A 19,940-nucleotide genomic window follows, 5' to 3' on the forward strand; every position below is an offset into this window, starting at 1 on the left:
GATATATTTTTAACAGATGAACTGTCAGCATTGCCGAATGACAGCTGGGATGAGTTTATTTATCCATCTTAGTAACTATAGGTAAAAATACGGAGAAATATTCAACGCTTGAGAAAATGAGAATGAGTATTTGGGTGACTACTTGTTCTGGGGACGGAGCCGGCTGTTTCTTCACTCACCGGTGTGTGATGTGCTCAGGTGCAGCTCCAGGGCCCTGGCTCCGGAGAAGCTCTTGTTGCACTGAGGGAAGGGGCACATGCTGGGGGTCAGGTGGGGCGCCGTGTCGTTCTCCTCGGCCACACTCTCCGGCTCCCGCTGCCGCCCGCTGCAGTAGTACATCAGGTGGGCCTGTAGGTTCCTCTCGCTCCGGTACCAGATCCCACACGCCTTGCAGGGGAAAATATCCTCTGCGGAGACGCAAAACACAAGAGGGGAGAGCGGACACGATTAGTGACTTTTCACGACTTGATCACAAGAGATGGTTGTATTATTATTGCATTCAATCATTCCCCTTCTGAAACCCTCGCATCGCCTCCTGCCGCCTCGCGACAGACGACTGGGCTTGTGTCCTTTCTCAAGGGCGAACCAGAACACTGGCCCATCTGCTTCCAGAAGCCTCCCTGTCGAGCTGAACCCAGATAGCCCCTCAACAAGTAAACAAACACGCTATTTGCATGAGCCGTGTATTTTGCAATTAACAGGTTAGTTTGAGCTGCAGAGTGTTGATGTGAACCCAAAAACTTGAAGGTCGCTGGCTCTTATCTGCACCGCAGAGACTCATCTGGGTTAATCTATGGCCAGCGGAGACACGTGCCCAGTTAAGCAGGTGACTGAGTACAGGCGATGCTGTCCTGTGTGTGTGTGTGTGTGTGTATGTGCATGAGTGTGTGTGTATTTTTACTAAAAGAGAAACGAACCAGCAGTGCTGAGGGGGGGGTTGGTAAATCAGAACAAGACAGACGGACAGAGGAGGACAGAGCGCAGTGAAGACGAGTGGCGGGTGCCCCTTATCTGCACGCTACCCGGCGCGTGCACGTGTGTGCAACACTCACTGTTGACGATGGCGGTGGGCAGTATGGAGGCCATGGCGGCCTGCTGGGGCAGGAGCTGGATGCTGTCCAGCAGCCTGGCGGGGTACATGCCCTCGCTCAAAGACATGTGGTTCACCGCCTGCAGGCGCGAGTCGAAATCCACCGCAAATGCCACCAGCTCCTCGCCCTCCATCATGTTCTTGGTGGTGGTGCACCAGAGTTGGCCACCTGGACGAGACAAGAGATAAGGAGAAGAGGGACACCGTCAGACACACAATCCGGGGAGGAAATATACAATGACCACTTGAAAAGGGTGTTTTATTTATGTTATATTAGGTGCACTTGGTGAGTTGTGGGTAAGGTGAATGATGTTTGGCAACAGAATGCGCTGTTATTTCAGTATGGCATCAATGGTGGGGGGGAAAAAGCCATTAACTACTCAGTGGATAGGAATATAGGCACAAAGCTAATGCCTGGTAGTGCTTTAAGCTAGCTGGGTTAGTGTAGAGCCTGGCTGGTGGAAAACGGAGCCCACACACATGACTGCCAAACTGATACCAGGTCCTCCATATTATTAGATTGTTGTGTTTTGGGATTAAGACATTCCTGTGAAATCTTCCAAACGTATTCATTAAGTCAGAGAAAGCACGGGTAGCGGCGGGGGAGGGCGGGGATGGGAGTTGTGGTGGTGGAGTAGGGGGGAGGGGGGGGAGAGAGTGGCGGTTTTAGCTTAGATAATATTTATCTCGGCACATGACAGGCTTTTCAGCTGCACTTCATTTTCCATTGAAGAGATTAAAGTTTTTAATGTGACTATTTACAGAAATCTGGCTGGGGAGATAACAACAAACTATGATACGCCGCCGCTAAATGGCAGAATTAGGACATTGTTTCTGAGGAAAGCCGGACAATTAATTAAAGCGCGCTGTTGGCTTTCAAAGATGTGCAAACATTCTGACGGAGCGTCAGACGGTGGTGGTGGGGGGGTGGTGGTGGTAGTGGGAGGCTGGCGGGTAGGGATGCGATAGGAGGCCGTGCCTGATCGGGGATAAAGGACATCCTGAGGAGAGGTGTGGAGGCGGGGTTGGCGTGGCGAAGGACTGCCTCCCCTCCTTCCCCCCCTCTACTGACTAAAACACTGATTACTGACGCCTGATGGTGTTCAGAGGAGGAGCTGCAGACCCAGAGCCTTAAGCCTGCCATGGGCACGGCCGCCTGACGTCTGATGGGGACAACCTAATACAAACTATCGGCTCTGAATTCAAGAGGAGAGGAAGAAACAGAGCTGTCATAATAACGCCCTACCGTTCCAGCCATGCATTATGCATAAATCACTGTTTAAGGACTCCAGCACATGAATTGCCCCATTATTTCGTTTTTTTTAATATTATTGATATTTCTTTGATTAAAACCATTCAAGGAGATGGTGAACATAAGAGCAGTAGAAGTGTGTCAATGAGGAGTGAGAGGGTTAAGAGTTAAGATTGTGCTATATTTCTTGTTCTTTGTGATGGCTAAACGTCTGTGTATGTGTATCAATCTGCACCTGTCAGTGTATGTGTGTCTTCATGTGCACCTGTTTTGGTGTGTGTGTGTGTGTGCGTCTTTATGGTCACCTGTGTGTGTGTGTGTGTGTGTGTGTGTGTGTGTGTGTGTGTGTGTGTGTGTGTGTGTGTGTTCATGGTCACCTGTGCGTGTGTCAGTGCTACTCTGGAAGAGTGCTTATCTGGTGGCCAATCTGGTCTGACGAGACACACTTCAGGGTGCTTGACTTGATAGTTTTGATTCTGTCACAGCACACACTGCCTGGAGAGACCCCTTGAATTTTTATCTCCTAATTAAAATAGCAAAACTCCTCTCCTAACTGTCCGCCATCAAGGAAGATATGAAGAGCCACTGACAACGTTGGGATGGGAGAGGGACGGGGGGAGGGTGGCTGCATTTATCAGTGATGACTACACAAGTTCCTCTGAGAAGATCTTTTAGCACAGAAGCACTCGCACGCTCACAAAGAGAATTATGCAGCAGGTCTCTGACACCCCTTGATACAAATCACCGGTTTTACCGAAGCTACTCTAGATACTCGGCGTTCTCCTCCAGGCTCAAATGGAGATGATGAAATGGTCTAATGAAAGAAAAGAAAGAATGTTTTACAAGAGCTCGGATACTGCCATTTAACGGCAAAATATGCAGACAGAGATTGAATCCCTGCAGCCAAGGATGCGACAGATCCATCTGTTGTGTGTGAAAATGCTGGAAGTCAGTTTGAGGACCGAATGTCCCGGTTTTATCATGCTGCATGAAACACTGTGGCAGCAACCTTGTTTTGGCACACTGGAGATCCACCCAGACCAGATAGCAGACAGACACGGAGGTGTATGCACGAGGACTGCGACAGTACGGCAGATATTAAAATGCTAATTGTTCCTCAAGCCTGCATTGTTGCAACATCTTGAGTCGATTCAATAGGGGTAGAAACCTAATGCTTTAATGATGCAAGATGTTCTATATCCGCCGTCCCCCCAATCCCCCCTCCCCTCCCAATCGACACCAGATTGTTATATTAGTATATGCATAAATTAATGTTGTAATTCTGACTCTAACATGCATGCACATATGTGCACGGATGGACCCATCTCCGGATGCACACATGGATATCTATCTGTGTGTGCGATGGAGCATGCACAAACACACAAACACACACACACACACACACATACTCACGTACACACACACACACACGCACACACGCGCACACACACACACACACACACACACACACACACACACACACACACACACACACACACACACACACACACACACACACACACACACACACACACACACACACACACACACACACACACACACGACACACACATCCGCAAGTACACGCATGCAAGAACATACATTCACACACAGGTATTATTTAATATACACACACTGACTAAAATATTGAACAAATGCCTGATTAGACATTTTATGAAACAGTAACACTATTCCGAGAGACGCTTATGTGTTATTTTCTGTACTCTTTGTACAGGAGGTGATCTAGGTCATGGAAGCAGAGGATGACCACCTCTGCCACTGGCTTGGAGAGTATAAAAAGCCCCTGTGTGGGTGGAGGGTGGCGGCGGGAGGGGGGGGCTAAGAAGCAGAGAGGCAAACCATAAGTCTTGAAACTAGGGGAAAAGGCTGGAAGAAAAGTGCAGCTCGAGATTTGCACTTGTTTTGCCTGTTAACTGTCTGCAGTGAGCTGCCTTTGTGCAGCGGCCAATGCAGTTGGAATGAAGGCTATTGTCTAAATCCTCCTGCAGAGCACCTGATAAAAGAATAAAGAACTATGACATATTCTAAAAACAATGGAGGAATTAAGGGGAGACAATAGGCCAGCTGCCTCATTAAAACAATCAAAAAACGGCATCCTGTACGTAGTCCAGATAATTAAAAAACCACTGCTTCCCAGAGTCTTTCAATGCCATATCCACCAGCACACGGAGGCCCTGAGACTATGGCTCTGCTGGCTAAATGCCCTCTCCTCTCTCTCTTCTCCCTCTCTCTCCCCTCTCTCTCCCCTTTGATTAATGGTTTATTTGAACATGCAGTTGAAGATGAACACATGAAGGAATTTAAGACACAATATTGTTATGCAAGCCCCCCCCCCCCCCACACTAGAAGTACCTCCACTCTAATCAAACGTCAAAGGATGAATCGCGCATGTGTGTGTGTGTGTGTGTGTGTGTGTGTGTTGAGTGTGCTTGCGTGTGTGAGAGTGAGGGAGTGTGTGTTTGTGTAGGTGGTGGGGGAGGGGGGGGCATACCTCTCTCCCTTTTTGCCTAAAGCCCCGAGAGATTTCAAAGTGCGAGCATCAGAGCACCAAATTTTAATTTCCTCCACTTTAAATGACTTTATAAGGAAAAAGGTTGGATGTGTCTTGTATCTGAACATGGAGGAGGCGGGGGTGTGGAAGGTGGGATCGGAGAGAGGGCCCCTCAACGCCCCAGAATAAAACAGTTTGTTTCATTACCCGCTTATAACCGCAAACCACCGTATCTTAATGAAGCCCACAAACAAATCTGGAGCCTCGTGCGGGGCACAGAGCGAGAGACAACAAAGCGGCAGAAATAACAGAAGGCGGCGGATAATTAAACTGGCCTGAAGACAGGTATTCGAAACGTCGGTGTGTAAACAGCACAACTCTTTAATAGTTCGGCTGTAAAACGCATAGTTAAGCGCGTCAGCAGCACCACTCGCCTCTCCCATCTGTCCACGCACATTACGGCTGCGGAGGCCCATTACAGCACTGGTGTGAAGTCATGTCTCACTGCAGCACCCGGGCTGGGTGAGGAAGGGAAGGGGGGAAGAAGAGATGGGGCTGCAGCTTCTGGGAGGACTATCAACAGCCCCTCCGACGCCATGTGAATACACTGTGACTGTGTGTTCTGGAAGTTACCATCCACTTAGAGAAGCAGATGAGTTGGATTGTGGCCTCTTCCAATTCCGCCGAGCGTGTACAAAGGTAACCTTTGGATTGGTAACTTATGCAGCAGATCTTTATTTTTATAATCAATATCGTAGGGAACGTGTCAGGCGTTCCATTACTGGAAATTAAGGGCAGGAATAAATTGCGGGCAATCTCGTATCGCTGGCTGTCTCGCGCCGACAGCCTGATAGCCGCTTGGCAAAGCGCCTCGTCCCCCTGATTATTCAGCCTCTTAAAGTTGTCATCTCTGTCCATTGGCTTGCCGATAACTGTTGGTCTTAATTGTGAAGTGAGGCTAGCATCGCCCCGGGCCACGGAGAGGCTTGTAATTAAAGACCTCTACTCTCCTTGTCTTCAAATCAGCTCAGACTCCTCCCTCGCCCCAATGGGAACGGGCTTCTAGCACCTTCGAATAACAAGTAGCCACATGCTGTTCACCGTGAACTGTAGATTTTTAACAAGGCTTTGTCCTCGAAGAGAGCTCCATTACTAAACCACCCTTCTCCAAACACAGAGTAGCCTGGCATTGACTGATGGCTTCAGTTTTTTTATTTGCAAAAATGTGAGTGCATCAATATGCTTTTATTATAAATATTGATAGCATTATATGATTATAATTAATATGAGAATGAAAAGGAGAGGAGGAAGAAGCCGAAAGAGAGGAAGAGGAAGATGAATTCTTGCAACAACAAATCCATCTCATGAATAATAGCAAATATTGATACTGTTTACTGAATGTACATAATCAACATTATGTACAATCACTGTTGTCAAACTGTCATCAGAGCCCCGCTCAACCTGTCTACCTGTTAGTCTATCACACCCTCCCACACACACACACACACACACACACACACACACACACACCAACACACATGCGCTCACGTGCACACGCACACACACACACCTACACACACAGACAAAGCACACACACACACAGACACAGACACACACACACACACACACACACACACACACACACACACACACACACACACACACACACACACACACACACACACTGGGTCAAATAAGCTCACGATTATTGACGGTGCACCAAACTAGAATAAGCTGACTGTACCATTACCTTCTATACAAAACCACTAAGCTTTCCCCATGTCTCTCTTTCTCTCTCTATCGCTCTTTCTCTATTATACTTTCTCTTACGCCTGATGCTTCAGCTATATTTCTGGCCACTAGGAGGCACTCTTCTCATGCGTAAGCCGGGGCTGTGCAGGCGGTAGAGGCCGCTTCGTAACGATGGGCGATGCAGCTCGCCTCACCTCAGAGTGCCAAGCGACTAGACAGAGACAACCAGCATTGAAAAAGTACCCTGATGTCAAGACAAATATTTATAGATGCCTAGGCTATATATATATATATGTGCATATATATATTTATATATTGATTGAAGAAAATAACTGTATATTATTGACCTAATTGTGGCAGTTTAATTATGTTTCATGTTTGTCCATACTTGTAGTTCAACCTTATATAGGTATATAGGTGCATTGTTGTTAGCACATTTTTATACATTCAGAAAAAGTAGATGCTAGTTAGAAAGAGAGATGTTTTTTGATCAAATGTGTTGGGTTTTCGAGCACTGCACAACACACAAGCAATCCGATTTTGTCCAGCCTAATTTGAGCATGGATGGACGGTCTTTTGGTGGAGTAGACAGGGCGAGAGAGAGAGAGAGAAAGAGAGAGAGTAGGAGAGAGAGAGATGTAGAGAGTGAAACGGTGATAGAGAGAAAGAGAGGGATAAATAGAAAGAGAGAGAGAGAGAGAGAGAGAGAGAGAGAGAGAGAGAGAGAGAGAGAGAGAGAGAGAGAGAGAGAGAGAGAGAGAGGGAGACCGTAGCAGAGATAGCGAGAGATGTAGAAAAAGAGAGAGAGATCGTGAAGGAGAGTGAGACAGAGAGAGAGCGAGAGAGAGAGCATTCATGGAGTGCCTTGAGCGAATGGCACACAGGTCACCATCCACAAATTAAAAAGGACCTCCTGGGGAGCAGAGGGGTGCAGACAGTCACACTCTGTCTTTACAGTGGCTGTTCCCGTGGTACAGAGACACGGAGCCGTCCGCAACACACACCAACATGCAACATATTAGCACAGTGCTCTGAAAACAAAACACAACCAAAAAGAAAATAGACTTGAATCAGCTGAAACCTGCAGAAAAGAAGGATAAGATTCCAGCAAAAATGAGATTTGGAGAAAGAAAAAATCTCTTGCTGCTTAAAAATTAATGCTTCACTTTGCAATTAAATGACATCGCTCTGGCAGGTCTCTGGAGATGAAGAGCGTTTTCTCCGTTGCGTTACAAAGTGAATGCTTCCGTAGTAATAGGGATAGAGTGCTGAGTACAACTGAAAGAAAGTGCAGTGCTTTTTCCAGATTTTCAGATGATGAAATACAATTGTTTTATTCAATTCTGCACAAAGATGCGCAATAACGCGATCAACAGATAAACAAATAATTATCGGAATTGATCACTATCTTACGGAACTAATAATTGGAAGATCAATAATTTTCACTTCAACAACAGAGCACAGTCCCTCCTCGCTAACCAGCGTCCACCATCACTCCCACCCTCACCACCACGAGTCAAGTAGCGCTAATAAAGGAACCCTCCCACTCCCTCCAACTCTATTGTGCTCTATCGGCTCCGGTCTTTATTTAAACAGGCCTGTCCCGTTGAGCACTCTATTAGCTCTGCCGCTCCACGGGCAGTAAGGCCTGTGGTCAGGGGCCCGGTCGCGGCCAGTCGACATGTGTTTATTGTGGCCCCTGCTGGGGTGGCAGCCTGCTTAGGGGCCGGTCTGACCGAAACCCCGCTAATGGGAGCAGAGGACCCCTCGGTGACAGGAGGCTACCGCAGTGCCGCTGAGCACCGCAACACCGGGGCCCCGGCCACTCGGCGTGCTCCAGCTGTGGCTCCGTGGCCCGTGTCCCCCTACCCATCATGCCTCTGTGGGATCAGGTGAACGGCGGAGCTCCAGCACTGGAGAGCTGGTTTCCAAGGGAGACGCGTGCCACGGTCCTCCAGCATGGCACCAGCCATACGCCACATGGGCTGGCGTGCTCCTCTGTGTGTGTGTGTGTGTGTGTGTGTGTGTGTGTGTGTGTGTGTGTGTGTGTGTGTGTGTGTGTGGTGGATGCCAGCCCTAATACAAATGCAAGCCGTTTAGAAAATGAGACCCTTTCTTTCACTCTGCATCTCTGCTATTTGGAAAAGATCTGTTTTGGCCTTCTGGCGTCGTGTTACTTCCTCCTCTCCAGAAGAACGGCGTGCCAGAGAGATGCACCTGTCAACCGTTTTGGAGTGAGATATTATTGATACGGACGCAGAGAATAGAGGGAGCGACGCGGCTCTTTCTTCGTCGCAATTGATTTGTCGGGGGCTGAATACGCGACTGATTTCAAGGAGATGCTAATCGAGGCACCGCCGCTCAAGTCATACGTATTATCTGCTCCCCGGCAGCGCGCTCACACCGAGGCACAAACACAGCCTCACCTCCACCCGCACTCCCCCCAGCCCCCCCCCCCCCCCCCCAAGCCTTACCAGTCACACACACATGCTGGCTTCCCAGCATGCCCCCGTGTCTCCGGCACATTGCTAATACTACACATTGGTCCGACGCACATGCTAGCGTTTTCATTCCAGTAATATAAATAAATAGCATGCGGCAGAAAAAAACAACAACCCCGGGTCCTAATTGCTGTTTGTCCCAGTGTGTGCGGTGGCGGGAGCGGAGCGCGCCCAGCCGCTGCCCTCGCTCGTTGCCATTCTGTTGTTCTGGCGCGGCCCCGGCACAGCCCAGGCGGCCGGCGGAGCCCCAGGTACCACCGAGCGGCCATCTGGAGCCGACATCTGTCTCTCTATTGATCACGAAGGGTTTAGCACTTGATCAAACAGACTGCGACAGGAAATTGCTCTTTCCCCCGCAGAAAGGGCCAATGGCCTGCGTGAAGGTAATAGAGTGGAACTGAGATGCACCAGTGGCGTGCCGGTGGAAGTGGTTGTTGGCGTGTACGGGGGGGGGGGGGGTTGGAGGCGGGCGCTGGCATGGCAAGACGAGTCGGGGGCACGGTCGTGTCACAGTGTTGTGGGTGCGGCGAATCCGCTGCCATGGCGACGCTGGCCCCTGCCGGAGCGCCGGGCGATGAAGGAGGCGGCGTGTCATTAGTACGTCCGTGACGGCCGCCGTGACACGGCTGTTTCTGCCCCCGCTGGACAACACAGACTTTAGATTCGGCGCCTAGTGAGGGTGCAGCAAGTGTATCTACCAGCGTGTCGATCGGAAAGGGTTCTTAAAGGTGCGGCCTGAGGTTCACTTCAGATCCCTTTGGGAAAGGCCTTGTGGTGGCAGGGAAGCGCGATGTTGCCTTTGAAACACAGCGCGTGCGTGAGTGTGTGAGGGTGTGAGTGTGTGAGGCACGTTCAGGTATAGCTCTGGAAGCCAACAGCTGTCAGAAACTCTTAAGAAAGCTGGATCCAAGTGAAATATGCTACATGATAAGCCCACCAGATGGTAGTGGATTAATGCACTTCTACTGAAGGAGAAAAAAATAAATAAAACGCCATCGGAAAATAACAGCATGACGCTTGCCAGCATTTCAGACCCCCAGCTATTAAAAGTCATTGTTGAGATGGTTATAAAGAATGCTCTAAATCACGAGTCCAGAAAATGTACAAATAAAATACCAAAAAGAACAGCAGTAAAATAAATGTCTTGTACACTGGGCGTGTGCTCTCTGATTATTTTAATGGTTGGAAACCTCAGACAAGAGCAGCGGTCGTACTGCTCAGCCCACTGTCCCCCTGGAGTCCCGCTCTCTGCTGCAGCCCGGGGTGAGACGCAGGGTTTACTCTGTGTTCTCTCTTCAGCATGGTGAGTACCATGTCAGGGCTGTAGTCCCCATCAGAAGCACACTTCCTCTATTTTCAACACGCATCCCAGGCACGCCCTCCAACACCATGTTCAGCCAGTATGGACGATTTGATATTGAAGGTGACATTTCTTCACATTGTAGAATATATTTAATTGTTCCTGCGGAGGGAGATACGTATTTTTTCTACCCCCCCCCCCCCCCACCCCCTTTGCCTACAGTGGCGGGGTTTGTCCTTTGGAATATGATGCAAATTTGGGGGATGAAGCAACTAATTCCTTTTCCCTCCACCTCTGCAGTGCCTCCTCTCCACTCCCCGGCCCCTCCCTACCCCCTTCCCCATTTCCTCCACCCTCCTCCATCCTCGCCCGGCACCGGGATTCTGATTAATCGTGTGACCGCCCCTCGTTTTGCATTTTACACAATCTCACGGCGCCACGGTGAGATGTGTGAGGTGTTTCGCCACTTTTGGCGAGCTGAAAAGACGTAGCCCAAGGAAGAACAAGTCAAAAGTGGGAACGAGGAAAAAAATATATATGACCAGGGGGACGTGATAAAGAGAGAGAAAAAAAAGAAAAAGAATTATCAGCCAGTGTGTTTTCCTGTTTGGTTTTAATCTACATTTAATTAAATTCTTATCTGCTGTGTGCTTATGGCTGCATTTGAATGGCGAGGCTGCATTCATTATGAATGGTAAAATTGAACTCGGAACATTGTGTGTGGCCCGATGAAGGAACCAGGCACTTATTGCAGTGCGATGCACAAGCACCGTCAGACATGCGGGGTGAGAAAAAAATAAAAAAGTCAATTAAGACGGCTCTTTAAATGACTGCTGTATCCAAACATGGGGCGGGGCCACCCCACATAATGGGATCCTGACGGGGCGAAGAGAGCACAGTCAACTGTTGTTAATACACATTCCAACCCAGGCAGCCAATGCCATTGGCTTGTTTATGGAACGCAGAGGGTCCACGCAGGCTGGATTTACTAGTCCTGTCATGATAGTTCATAATCGGCAGAGGCGGGAATCAAAAAGAATAAACACGAGCAAAACATATTACAATGGAGAGGTCAAACAAAAAATGGTGGCCGTTCCTCGTAAATATTCTGCTGGTTTATCTCCGCATTGGAGGTCAACAGCAAAGGTCAATCAGTAAGTATGTAAGCAGCGTTATGTGTCCGGGACTTGATGTTTCAGCGTTAAATCCCAGGGAGTAAAAAAAGGAAAAGACAACGGGTAACAATGGAGCTCCAAATTTGTATCGCTGGTGACAAAAGACACACAGCGTATAATGTGCGGTCGGCCCTTCACAAGCTCACAACAATATCCGCTAGGCAGAGCACAAAACATGCAAAACCAAATAATGAAATAAACAAAAAGAGCCCATAAGCCGAAGCGGCAAAGTTGGGACCCACGGAAATCCCTAAATCTTCCCGTTTTCAGAAAAGTGGGGAATGAGGGTGGAGGGGGAGGTGGAGAATAGGAAGGTGGGGTGGGGATAGGGGGATAGGGCCCCTGCTGTTCGGCTATGTTTACACAGCCATCCTCATCTCTAGGCCATGCTCATCCGTGGCACTGACACACAGTGTCGACATGATTAGGGCGTTTGCCTTTGCATATGGGTGGTTGTATGTGTGTCTTGTGTGTGTGTGTGTGTGTGCGTGTGTGTGTTTGTGTGGGTGTAAGTGTGTTTTGTGTTTCTTGTGGGTGTGCGGGATGAATGACTTGTGTGTGTGGGGAAAGGGATCAACAGCAGATAATCACTCCCAGGCTGCTCAGTACTGGTCTTTAAAATAATGTTGGGAGTCAAGTATCTCTCTCTCTCTCCCTCTCCCTGTCTCCCCCCCAAAGCTAGGTTATCTCCCTTTATGTTGTGTTTGCAGTCTAAATCTGACTAACAGGACACAAGTAGCAGAGCACAGCACATACGTCTGGAGCGTGGAGAGACGAGGAGAGAGACGTTACCGCGAGGGGTTAAGATTAGCTGTCGCAGGGACTCAAGAGACGGGGCTTCCATTAAAAAAATGATGTTTGATGTTACTCAGGGTGGAGGAATGGAAAGAAAGGACGGAAAAACGTTACAATGTCTGATTCAACCTTGGGTGTCGCCCGCTTCCTGTTAAAGCTCCAGTGCGGATCATGATTCTGACCCTGTCTCTTTATCCGAAATGATACAAAGTCATTCATCACACATCACAACCCTCCCTTAGGTTCCCGCATTCCCAGACCACGCGACCACACATGGATGGTATGCATATACATACAGTGCGACATCAATTCCTACGTCGTAAATACTGCTCTCTCTCAGGCAAATAAGCCATAAACTCCAGGTACCTGTGATGCAATGCCTCGGGGCTATAACCCGCACCATTCACAGGAAGTAAACAAGCACCCACAATTTACGGCGCCGTATTTCTCCTTTGTGTCGCTTTCATGTAAGCAAAAGAAAATATACGCCACCCGGCCTGCGTCTGCGGCGCCTTGTTGGAAGTTTCACTCGTCCTCTTCGCCGTTTTTTCAATTGTCTTTGTCAACATCTGCTGCCATCGGCCAACCCCCCCCCCCCCCCCCCCCCCCCCCCCCCCCCTCCCTCCCCCCCCCTCCCTCCCTCGCCTAACGCCCCCCCCCACCCCCCCTCCCCCATCACCTGTGTGTTATCACCGTCCGTCCTGTCGGGGAGCTCTTGAAAGCGTGCCATGGCGTTGACTCCCATTTAGCGGCAGGTCTGTGAACTCCTCACGGTGGACTTACGCTAACAACTAATTAACATCATAAAGAATGCCTCGCTGAAGGACGACACCAGCAACCTTGATTTGCACATTCTAGCGCAAAAATGACCTGTGTTGTTTTTTTTGTATTTATTTATTTGTGTCTGCCAGTAGCGTGTTTGCTTTTTTTGTTGTCATTTGGCGGTGTGCTCGCGGGGAAGCCGTCAGACCCGCTTTGACCGGTTGTCCTTTTGATAACGCAAGATAAAACCGAAACGGTAGAACGAAGGCCTGATTTTTTTTTTAGTTATGCAAAAAAAAAAATGGAATATGCATTTCAAAAAAATGGAAAACAGGGAATCTCTGCACTGCCAAATTCTGCGCTTGAAATAACACATTCAACTTTCTAATTTTCTATTTGAATATAGAATATTTCCAGGCGGTGAGCGCGGCAGACCTCCAGCTACCGGTCCGAGTAGCACGGCGCCGGCTGTCAGTTGCAGGCACTTTGCTGGCTGGCTGAACTAAGCTGGTTTAGAGTGACAAGTCTTCAGCACTGGCAGCCTTCACTTCTCCCAGCCATTGCTCCACAGTCCCTCTCTCGCCTGCTCTCTCTCTCTCTCGCTCTCTCTCTCTCTCTCGCTCTCTCTCTCTCTCTCTCTCTCTCTCTCTCTCGCTCTCTCTCTCTCTCGTTCCACCCACAGGCTCACAACCTTTCTCTTGATGGCCATCAGAGTTGACCACTATGCGCTAGTCAACTTCACAGCCCTGGTCCTACTTCCACCACTACCCAGCCCACCACCACCACCACCACCACCACCACCACCTCACATTTCCTCCCTCTCATCTCCCCTCCTGGACCAAAGTGTGAAACAGAAGCTAACTTGCAGCTCACGATGCAATGCACTCGCACCTCATTACAGAGCCACATTACGGACTACAGCAGTAATGCGGCTTTAATCTTCTGCAAATCGTTATAAATGTCAAGTCGGGGCAGGGGACTTCCCAGTCTGCTGCACCACTGGCTTAGTCCACTATTCGGCATTAGCTTTTTTGCCAGAGAATTACATTCATCACCAGATTCCCCTGAAACTTTGAACTCCATTGTTCTGGCACTCGATGCACCATTACCATACTTTCCAAAATGGTTGCTCTGTGTTTCTCTCTCCCTGCCCTAAAAAAAGCGACAACTTCTGCATACAGCTAAATATGAAAACCACTGATACCCCCATCTTCTCACAGACACACACACACACACACACACACACAGACACCGTCTGTACCCTCCTCTGGTTTTCTTCTTCTCCTTAGTCTCCTTAATGAGACGCTACAGCCCTCTCTCTCTCCACTGAAGGACCCAGACTTTGTGTGTGATAGAGAGACTGCGGCTGTTTATTAATAATGAATTGGGATGTTTGCGCGTGGAATGTTATCAGCACGCACACAATCCCACCAATAGTTTGCCCTGATGGGCTAGCTGGGTTCCTCATTAGCAGAACATATTTAATCCAGAAGTTTCTTATCAAATGTCACACCTGCATCTCTAAATGGCATTTTCACATTCATTCGCCTGTATTTGGGAGATGAGGCGCCAAGGTGCTTTGCGGAGATTAAGAAGAAGAGAGGGAGAGAGAGAGAGCAAGCTTATTTTATCATTTAGCGGGTCTGGAAGGAATCCAAGGAGTTTTTGTCTTGTTGTTGTAATTAGAAAGCCTTTTAAGTGATAACGCCTGCATAGGAATATGAATATGTAGCGATCAGGCCAGTCCCACCCCCCCAAACACATACACACACACACACATCGACCCCCCCCCCAACTCTGTCTCCGTCTCCCTCTCCCCCTTCGTTCTCACTCTCTCTCTCTCTCTGTTTTTTTCTTTCCCTTTGCCCCCCTCCCAACAACCCCTCCTCTCTTGTCTTTTTTAAATAGTTGAATGCTCCGGGTTTTTTTTGTTCTGTGTACAGCGAGGATTAGCTCAAGCTTCAGAAGTTTAATGAAAGCCTTGAAAGTAGGCAAACATTCCACGGCTGAACCCGTGCGCGTCCTCCTTTTCTGCCTGCGACAATCTTGGGTTTTCCTCGCGCAGTCGAGTCGGATACGACACGTGTGTGCTTCTGTTCTTCCAGACAAACAAGGATCTGGGATTGCAACATTCATCAGCTTTACACACTAACATTATAAATACAGCTGAAAGAAATAAAACGGAAACACGATGACAATGTGCCGGTATTTGGCCCAGATTCGTTTGCCACACGACATCAAAATACCTTAGGTATCAAATCAAATCAAAATATAATAAAAATGTTTACGATTTCATATTTCAGAAAATAAATACTGAAATTCATACTGTAGAGTGCCAGATATGACAAAGCCTTTGTCTCCCCTTAGCTGAGATAAATCTATTTCAGAGAATATAACATGATCATTGAAAAATCAACTAAAACAAGTAACATTTCCTCCTACATCGTCCCCACTCCCCTTACGACCAGGAACATGAGGTATCCAGTCTCTCTCTTGTTCTCTTTCTCCCGTTCTATTTCTCTCCCTCTATGCCTCTCCCTATCTCTCTGTCTCTCTCTCCCTATCTCTCTCTCTCTCTCTCTCTCTCTCTCTCTCTCTCTCTCTCTCTCTCTCTCTCTCTCTCTCTCTCTCTTCCTCTCTCCCTATCTCTCTCTCTGGCTCCCTCTTTCTCTCTGTCTCCCTCTCTCTCTGTCTCCGTCTCTCTCAACCTCCCTCAATCTCTCCCTCCACTCTCTCCCTCCCCCTCTCTCTCTCCCTCCTTCTCCCTCCCTCCCTGTTTCTTGCCCTCCCTCTCTCTCCCCTCTCCCTCCCCCTCTCTTGCCATCCCTCTCTCTCTCTCTCTCTCTCTCTCTCCCTCTCTCTCTCTCTCTCTCTCTCTCTCTCTCTCTCTCTCTCTCTCTCTCTCTCTCTCTCTCTCTCTCTCTCTCTCTCTCTCTCCCTCTTGCTCGCTCTCTCACACTCTCTGTCAGTAGTGGCATTTAGTTCTGCTGCTAACCATCGGGTCAGAGATAAGTGCAAAACTGAGAAATATTGATCCAGTAATAGCGGCTCGCGCTTTGACTCTGACACCCTAACCCTGCAGACATAATGTCATAGCCTCTTATCCGTCCCTCTTAACACAGCCTGCCTATCGGCCAGCGGCTGTCACCTGTGGTAATACACTTCTTAAAAGCCCTCCCCCACACCCCCACTAAATCACAAAAATCGTTGCACTTTCAGACATTATTTATTTTCCACCTCTTAAAAGTGAAGCATGATTTACAGTTGGGTAAAAGGCTGTGTTGCTCCCCCTTGCACGCCCGTCTCCCCTCCCCTCGTTCCCTCATTGTCCCCAAAGACCCGCGCGTTCCCTCTGTCAAGCTAATTCTATTTGTACCGATCGGATGGAAGGGGCTGCTGCTATATCGCAATTACGACGTGGGGCCTGTGTAATTGTGTTAGCTCACAGCGCATGACAAGTGCGGTTGCGCTAGAACTTGTGGAGGCATCCCAGTTGCATGCCGGGTTTAGAAGTATTCATTAATTGAAATTGTCACTGGGTAACAGTGCAGTAATGCAGTGTCTGCCAGGTATGAAAGAAGAAGGATACAGCTTAATTAGTCCAGAGCTCAATAGTAGGGATACTGCACCATTTAGCAATAAAAATAATAACAGTGATAATAATAAAGATTATTATAGGAATAATCACAAAACATTCAAATGGTCTTCATTTGTCTGCGGGTGCGTGCGACAGCTCTACATGTTAAATACCTAGACGTCTCAGTTATATGCAAAACCGCTTGAAACAATCGTGCATTTCTGTAAAGGTATGCAGACAATGCGGATGTGTGTCTTCCCGAAAAGAAGTAAAAACAGCTGCCAGACATCGTGGTTGTCGTCAATATATGCTAATGTCTGTTTGTTATCTCCCAGGCAGCTCAGATCCAGCCTGGGCTGGGGCCGGTGGGGGGGGCAGGCCCAGGGCTACTCCCAAGCAAGGTTTACACTCAGGGGCCTCTAATGAGCTCTCTGAGGGGCCGCGGTTAGCCAGACACAACCAATGTACCGACAGCAGTTGGGGAAGTTGCGTCGCTAAGTTGGAGGGCCTCCATATGCTGCCCGGAAGGCCTGAGACGCGGCGCTGGAGAGGACTGGCATTGGCCCAGGGAAAAGCACACTCCATGGTTTCACTTTCCTTAAATGCTTAGTGCTGTTTCCCATTCCTCTGAGCAGAAGTGTACGGCTGAGATAATGGCTGGGTGGCTCTAGACCAGTCTGAGAATACGAATGCGTCTATAACAAAACAAAAATGGAGGTGTGTGTTTGCAATTCAATTTTTCTTCAATGGTAATGAGATTAGTTCTTCACATAAATACATCGCAACCCAATCCCACATATACTCATCCTCATAGATCGTTATACCTAGAAGCCACTTCTTAGTTAGAGGGCATTTAAACATCAGGCTGGGCCCTTTTATTACAATATTATCAAGTGCATTTGGTGTTCGATCAGTAGGTCCTTTGATCGTATGTCTGCCTATCGATCTCTACAACGTTGTTTATTTGATGCGGCCACTTATGTACCTGTCCAAGAAAAAATGACTCAAATAAACTAAACCATATCCATGTGGAATCAACGCCTACACAGTTGGCTCTAGGCTAACCTTCATCTCTACACACTTTCTCTATTCCAGGTCTCTGGCGATCAAATATACATCCATTAAATATCCATCAAGTGCCATATTCGCTTTTTATACTTGTTGTTACTTTAAAAACCCTGTTGCATTTCTTGGAATTGCTCGACACTTGCCTCCACTCCGTCTCAATGTGTGTGGGTTCTGCTTTTAACCCCCAAGAGAGCAAACCAAACGACGGCTCTCATTAAATGGAAGCATCACACTGGCTTTTCTAACCACATTGTCTCTCACACCTTATCTATGCCTTCATCTGAAAACTTGGAATAAATTAGACGGATAGCGATCGCGTGCATTCCATTAGTTGCAAATGAAGTGGTTAAACAGTAAGAGGGGAAAGAAGGGAGATAAGCACGAGATCTGATGCCAATTCACAAAAGGGGATGGCAGATTGTTGTGAGAAAAAGGCAGATAGACCATGCGAATTGGTTGCCGACATTATGAGGCGGTGTTATTACCAAATTAGGCTCAGTCCCCCTACCCCCCAACACTGATCTTAACCCCAGGAGGAATGGTGCAGAGAAAGGAAGCTATTGTGTGGCATTTCCCTGACATTATTCATTGAACAAATAGCTGAGATTAAACGGCAGCCCCTGATTCTGTCTTTACCTCCCAGATGTGTTTGCTTTTAATACATACATTTGATTGTGACACTTTAAACAATTTCTCTATTGGGAATTGGGGCATTACAGGCCAATTGACAGCGGTGAGCAAATAGAACATGGAACTGGATGGGGACTAGATAAGGACATACCGTGTTTGTTCAAGTAGAGTCAATGGCTTTTGCTGGCTTAGTAAAGGTCTTATGTTCGTCTAGGTGAGGCTGGTATCTTTGGTCTGGGAACGGTTTTATGACTTAATGTTATTCCAATATTTGATAGCGTACAAGTAACATGAAAAAAACATACCCAAGCCAAGCCTGGTAACGACGTTTGTTCTGCTAAAATCTGAAATAAGAATTGTGTCTATATTTAAACGTGAGTACGCTACCAGATTGGCAATCCCCGATCGGGGAACGTAACCAACTGATACATGATAAACCGAGACGGCAACACTTCTGTATGCAAAAATAAGAAGAAGGAGAAGTAGAAGCGAGTCGCGGGAAGGCCCCCTCGCACGCAGGCTGTCACCGGGGGAGGGGGGGGGGGCGACGCGCTCTTGTAATTTGCAAGAACCGAATCCATGGAGCGGGCATGAGGGAATAAGTTGGACGGGGAAGAAGACAGAGAACCAACCTGGCAGGCTGGCTGAGGCCAGGCCAGTCCCGGCTGCACCACGCAGTGTGGCAGCGAGGGGGGCAGCGCGCCAGGAAATGTGGCAAGAGGAGGAAAGATCAAACAACAAGGGCTGGAGATCTCCACCAATCTGCTCTGTATTAATGTTGGAGCCAAGGAGCAGCTGAACCACACGTGATCCACAATGTGTGACAGCCATGCCCGACTGTGTGTGTGTGTGTGTGTGTGAGCGAAAGATTGAGAGAAAGAGTGTGTGTGCATTTGTGTGTGTGTGTGTGTGTGTGTGTGTGCGAGCGTGTGTGTGTTTGTGTGTGTGTGTGTGTGTGAGAGCGAAAGATTGAGAGAAAGAGTGTGTGTGCGTTTGCGTGTGTGTGTATGCGTGTGTGTGTGTGTGTGTGTGCGTGTGTGTGTGTGTGTGTGTGTGTGAGTGTGAGAGAAGAGTGTGTGCCTGTATATATTATGTTGTCGAGTGTGCGAGCAGTGTTTGTGTGTCTGTGTCTACGTGGTCAACCCATCAAATGCTTGACCAAATGAATAGTGGCACCGTAATATGAGGTCGCTCCTCTGCCACACAACTTTCTAAGTGAGTGAGACGTTTAGCAAAATCACTTAGCAAACTCTTTCACTCATTAATCTACCCCCCACCAAAAAAATGGAAATTCATAGAAAAAAAACACAATTCGTCATCAATCATTGTTTGACTGTCTTTCATTTGCACACAGCTATCTGCATGGGACAACTGTTAACAGGCGGATCCAAGAGAAGTCATTTTGGGGATATCTGGTGCGGGTCCCTGTTTGTCAGACAGTAACCCATGATGGAGTGTCTGGCCCCGGTGCCTATACCGCCACGCCTCCCGGCTCCAGCGGGCCCCGCAGCCGGCCCTGCATCCTG

The 19,940-nt window shown here is 48.3% G+C and overlaps 1 protein-coding gene across 1 annotated transcript in view; it reads right to left on the reverse strand.

Annotated features, from left to right (window-relative positions):
- The window catches only part of zfpm2a (zinc finger protein, FOG family member 2a), a 125,174-nt gene that overhangs the window by 4,129 nt on the left and 101,105 nt on the right, over nt 1-19,940 (reverse strand). The window contains exons 6-7 of the mRNA XM_056602994.1: nt 1,053-1,259; nt 180-407 (exon numbers count right to left, since the gene is read on the reverse strand). Coding sequence (XP_056458969.1) covers nt 180-407; nt 1,053-1,259 — 435 coding nt within the window. The remainder of the gene's footprint in view (nt 1-179; nt 408-1,052; nt 1,260-19,940) is intronic.

The sequence above is a fragment of the Gadus chalcogrammus genome, chromosome 11 (genome assembly GCF_026213295.1).
Source record: "Gadus chalcogrammus isolate NIFS_2021 chromosome 11, NIFS_Gcha_1.0, whole genome shotgun sequence".
NCBI lineage: Eukaryota > Metazoa > Chordata > Actinopteri > Gadiformes > Gadidae > Gadus > Gadus chalcogrammus.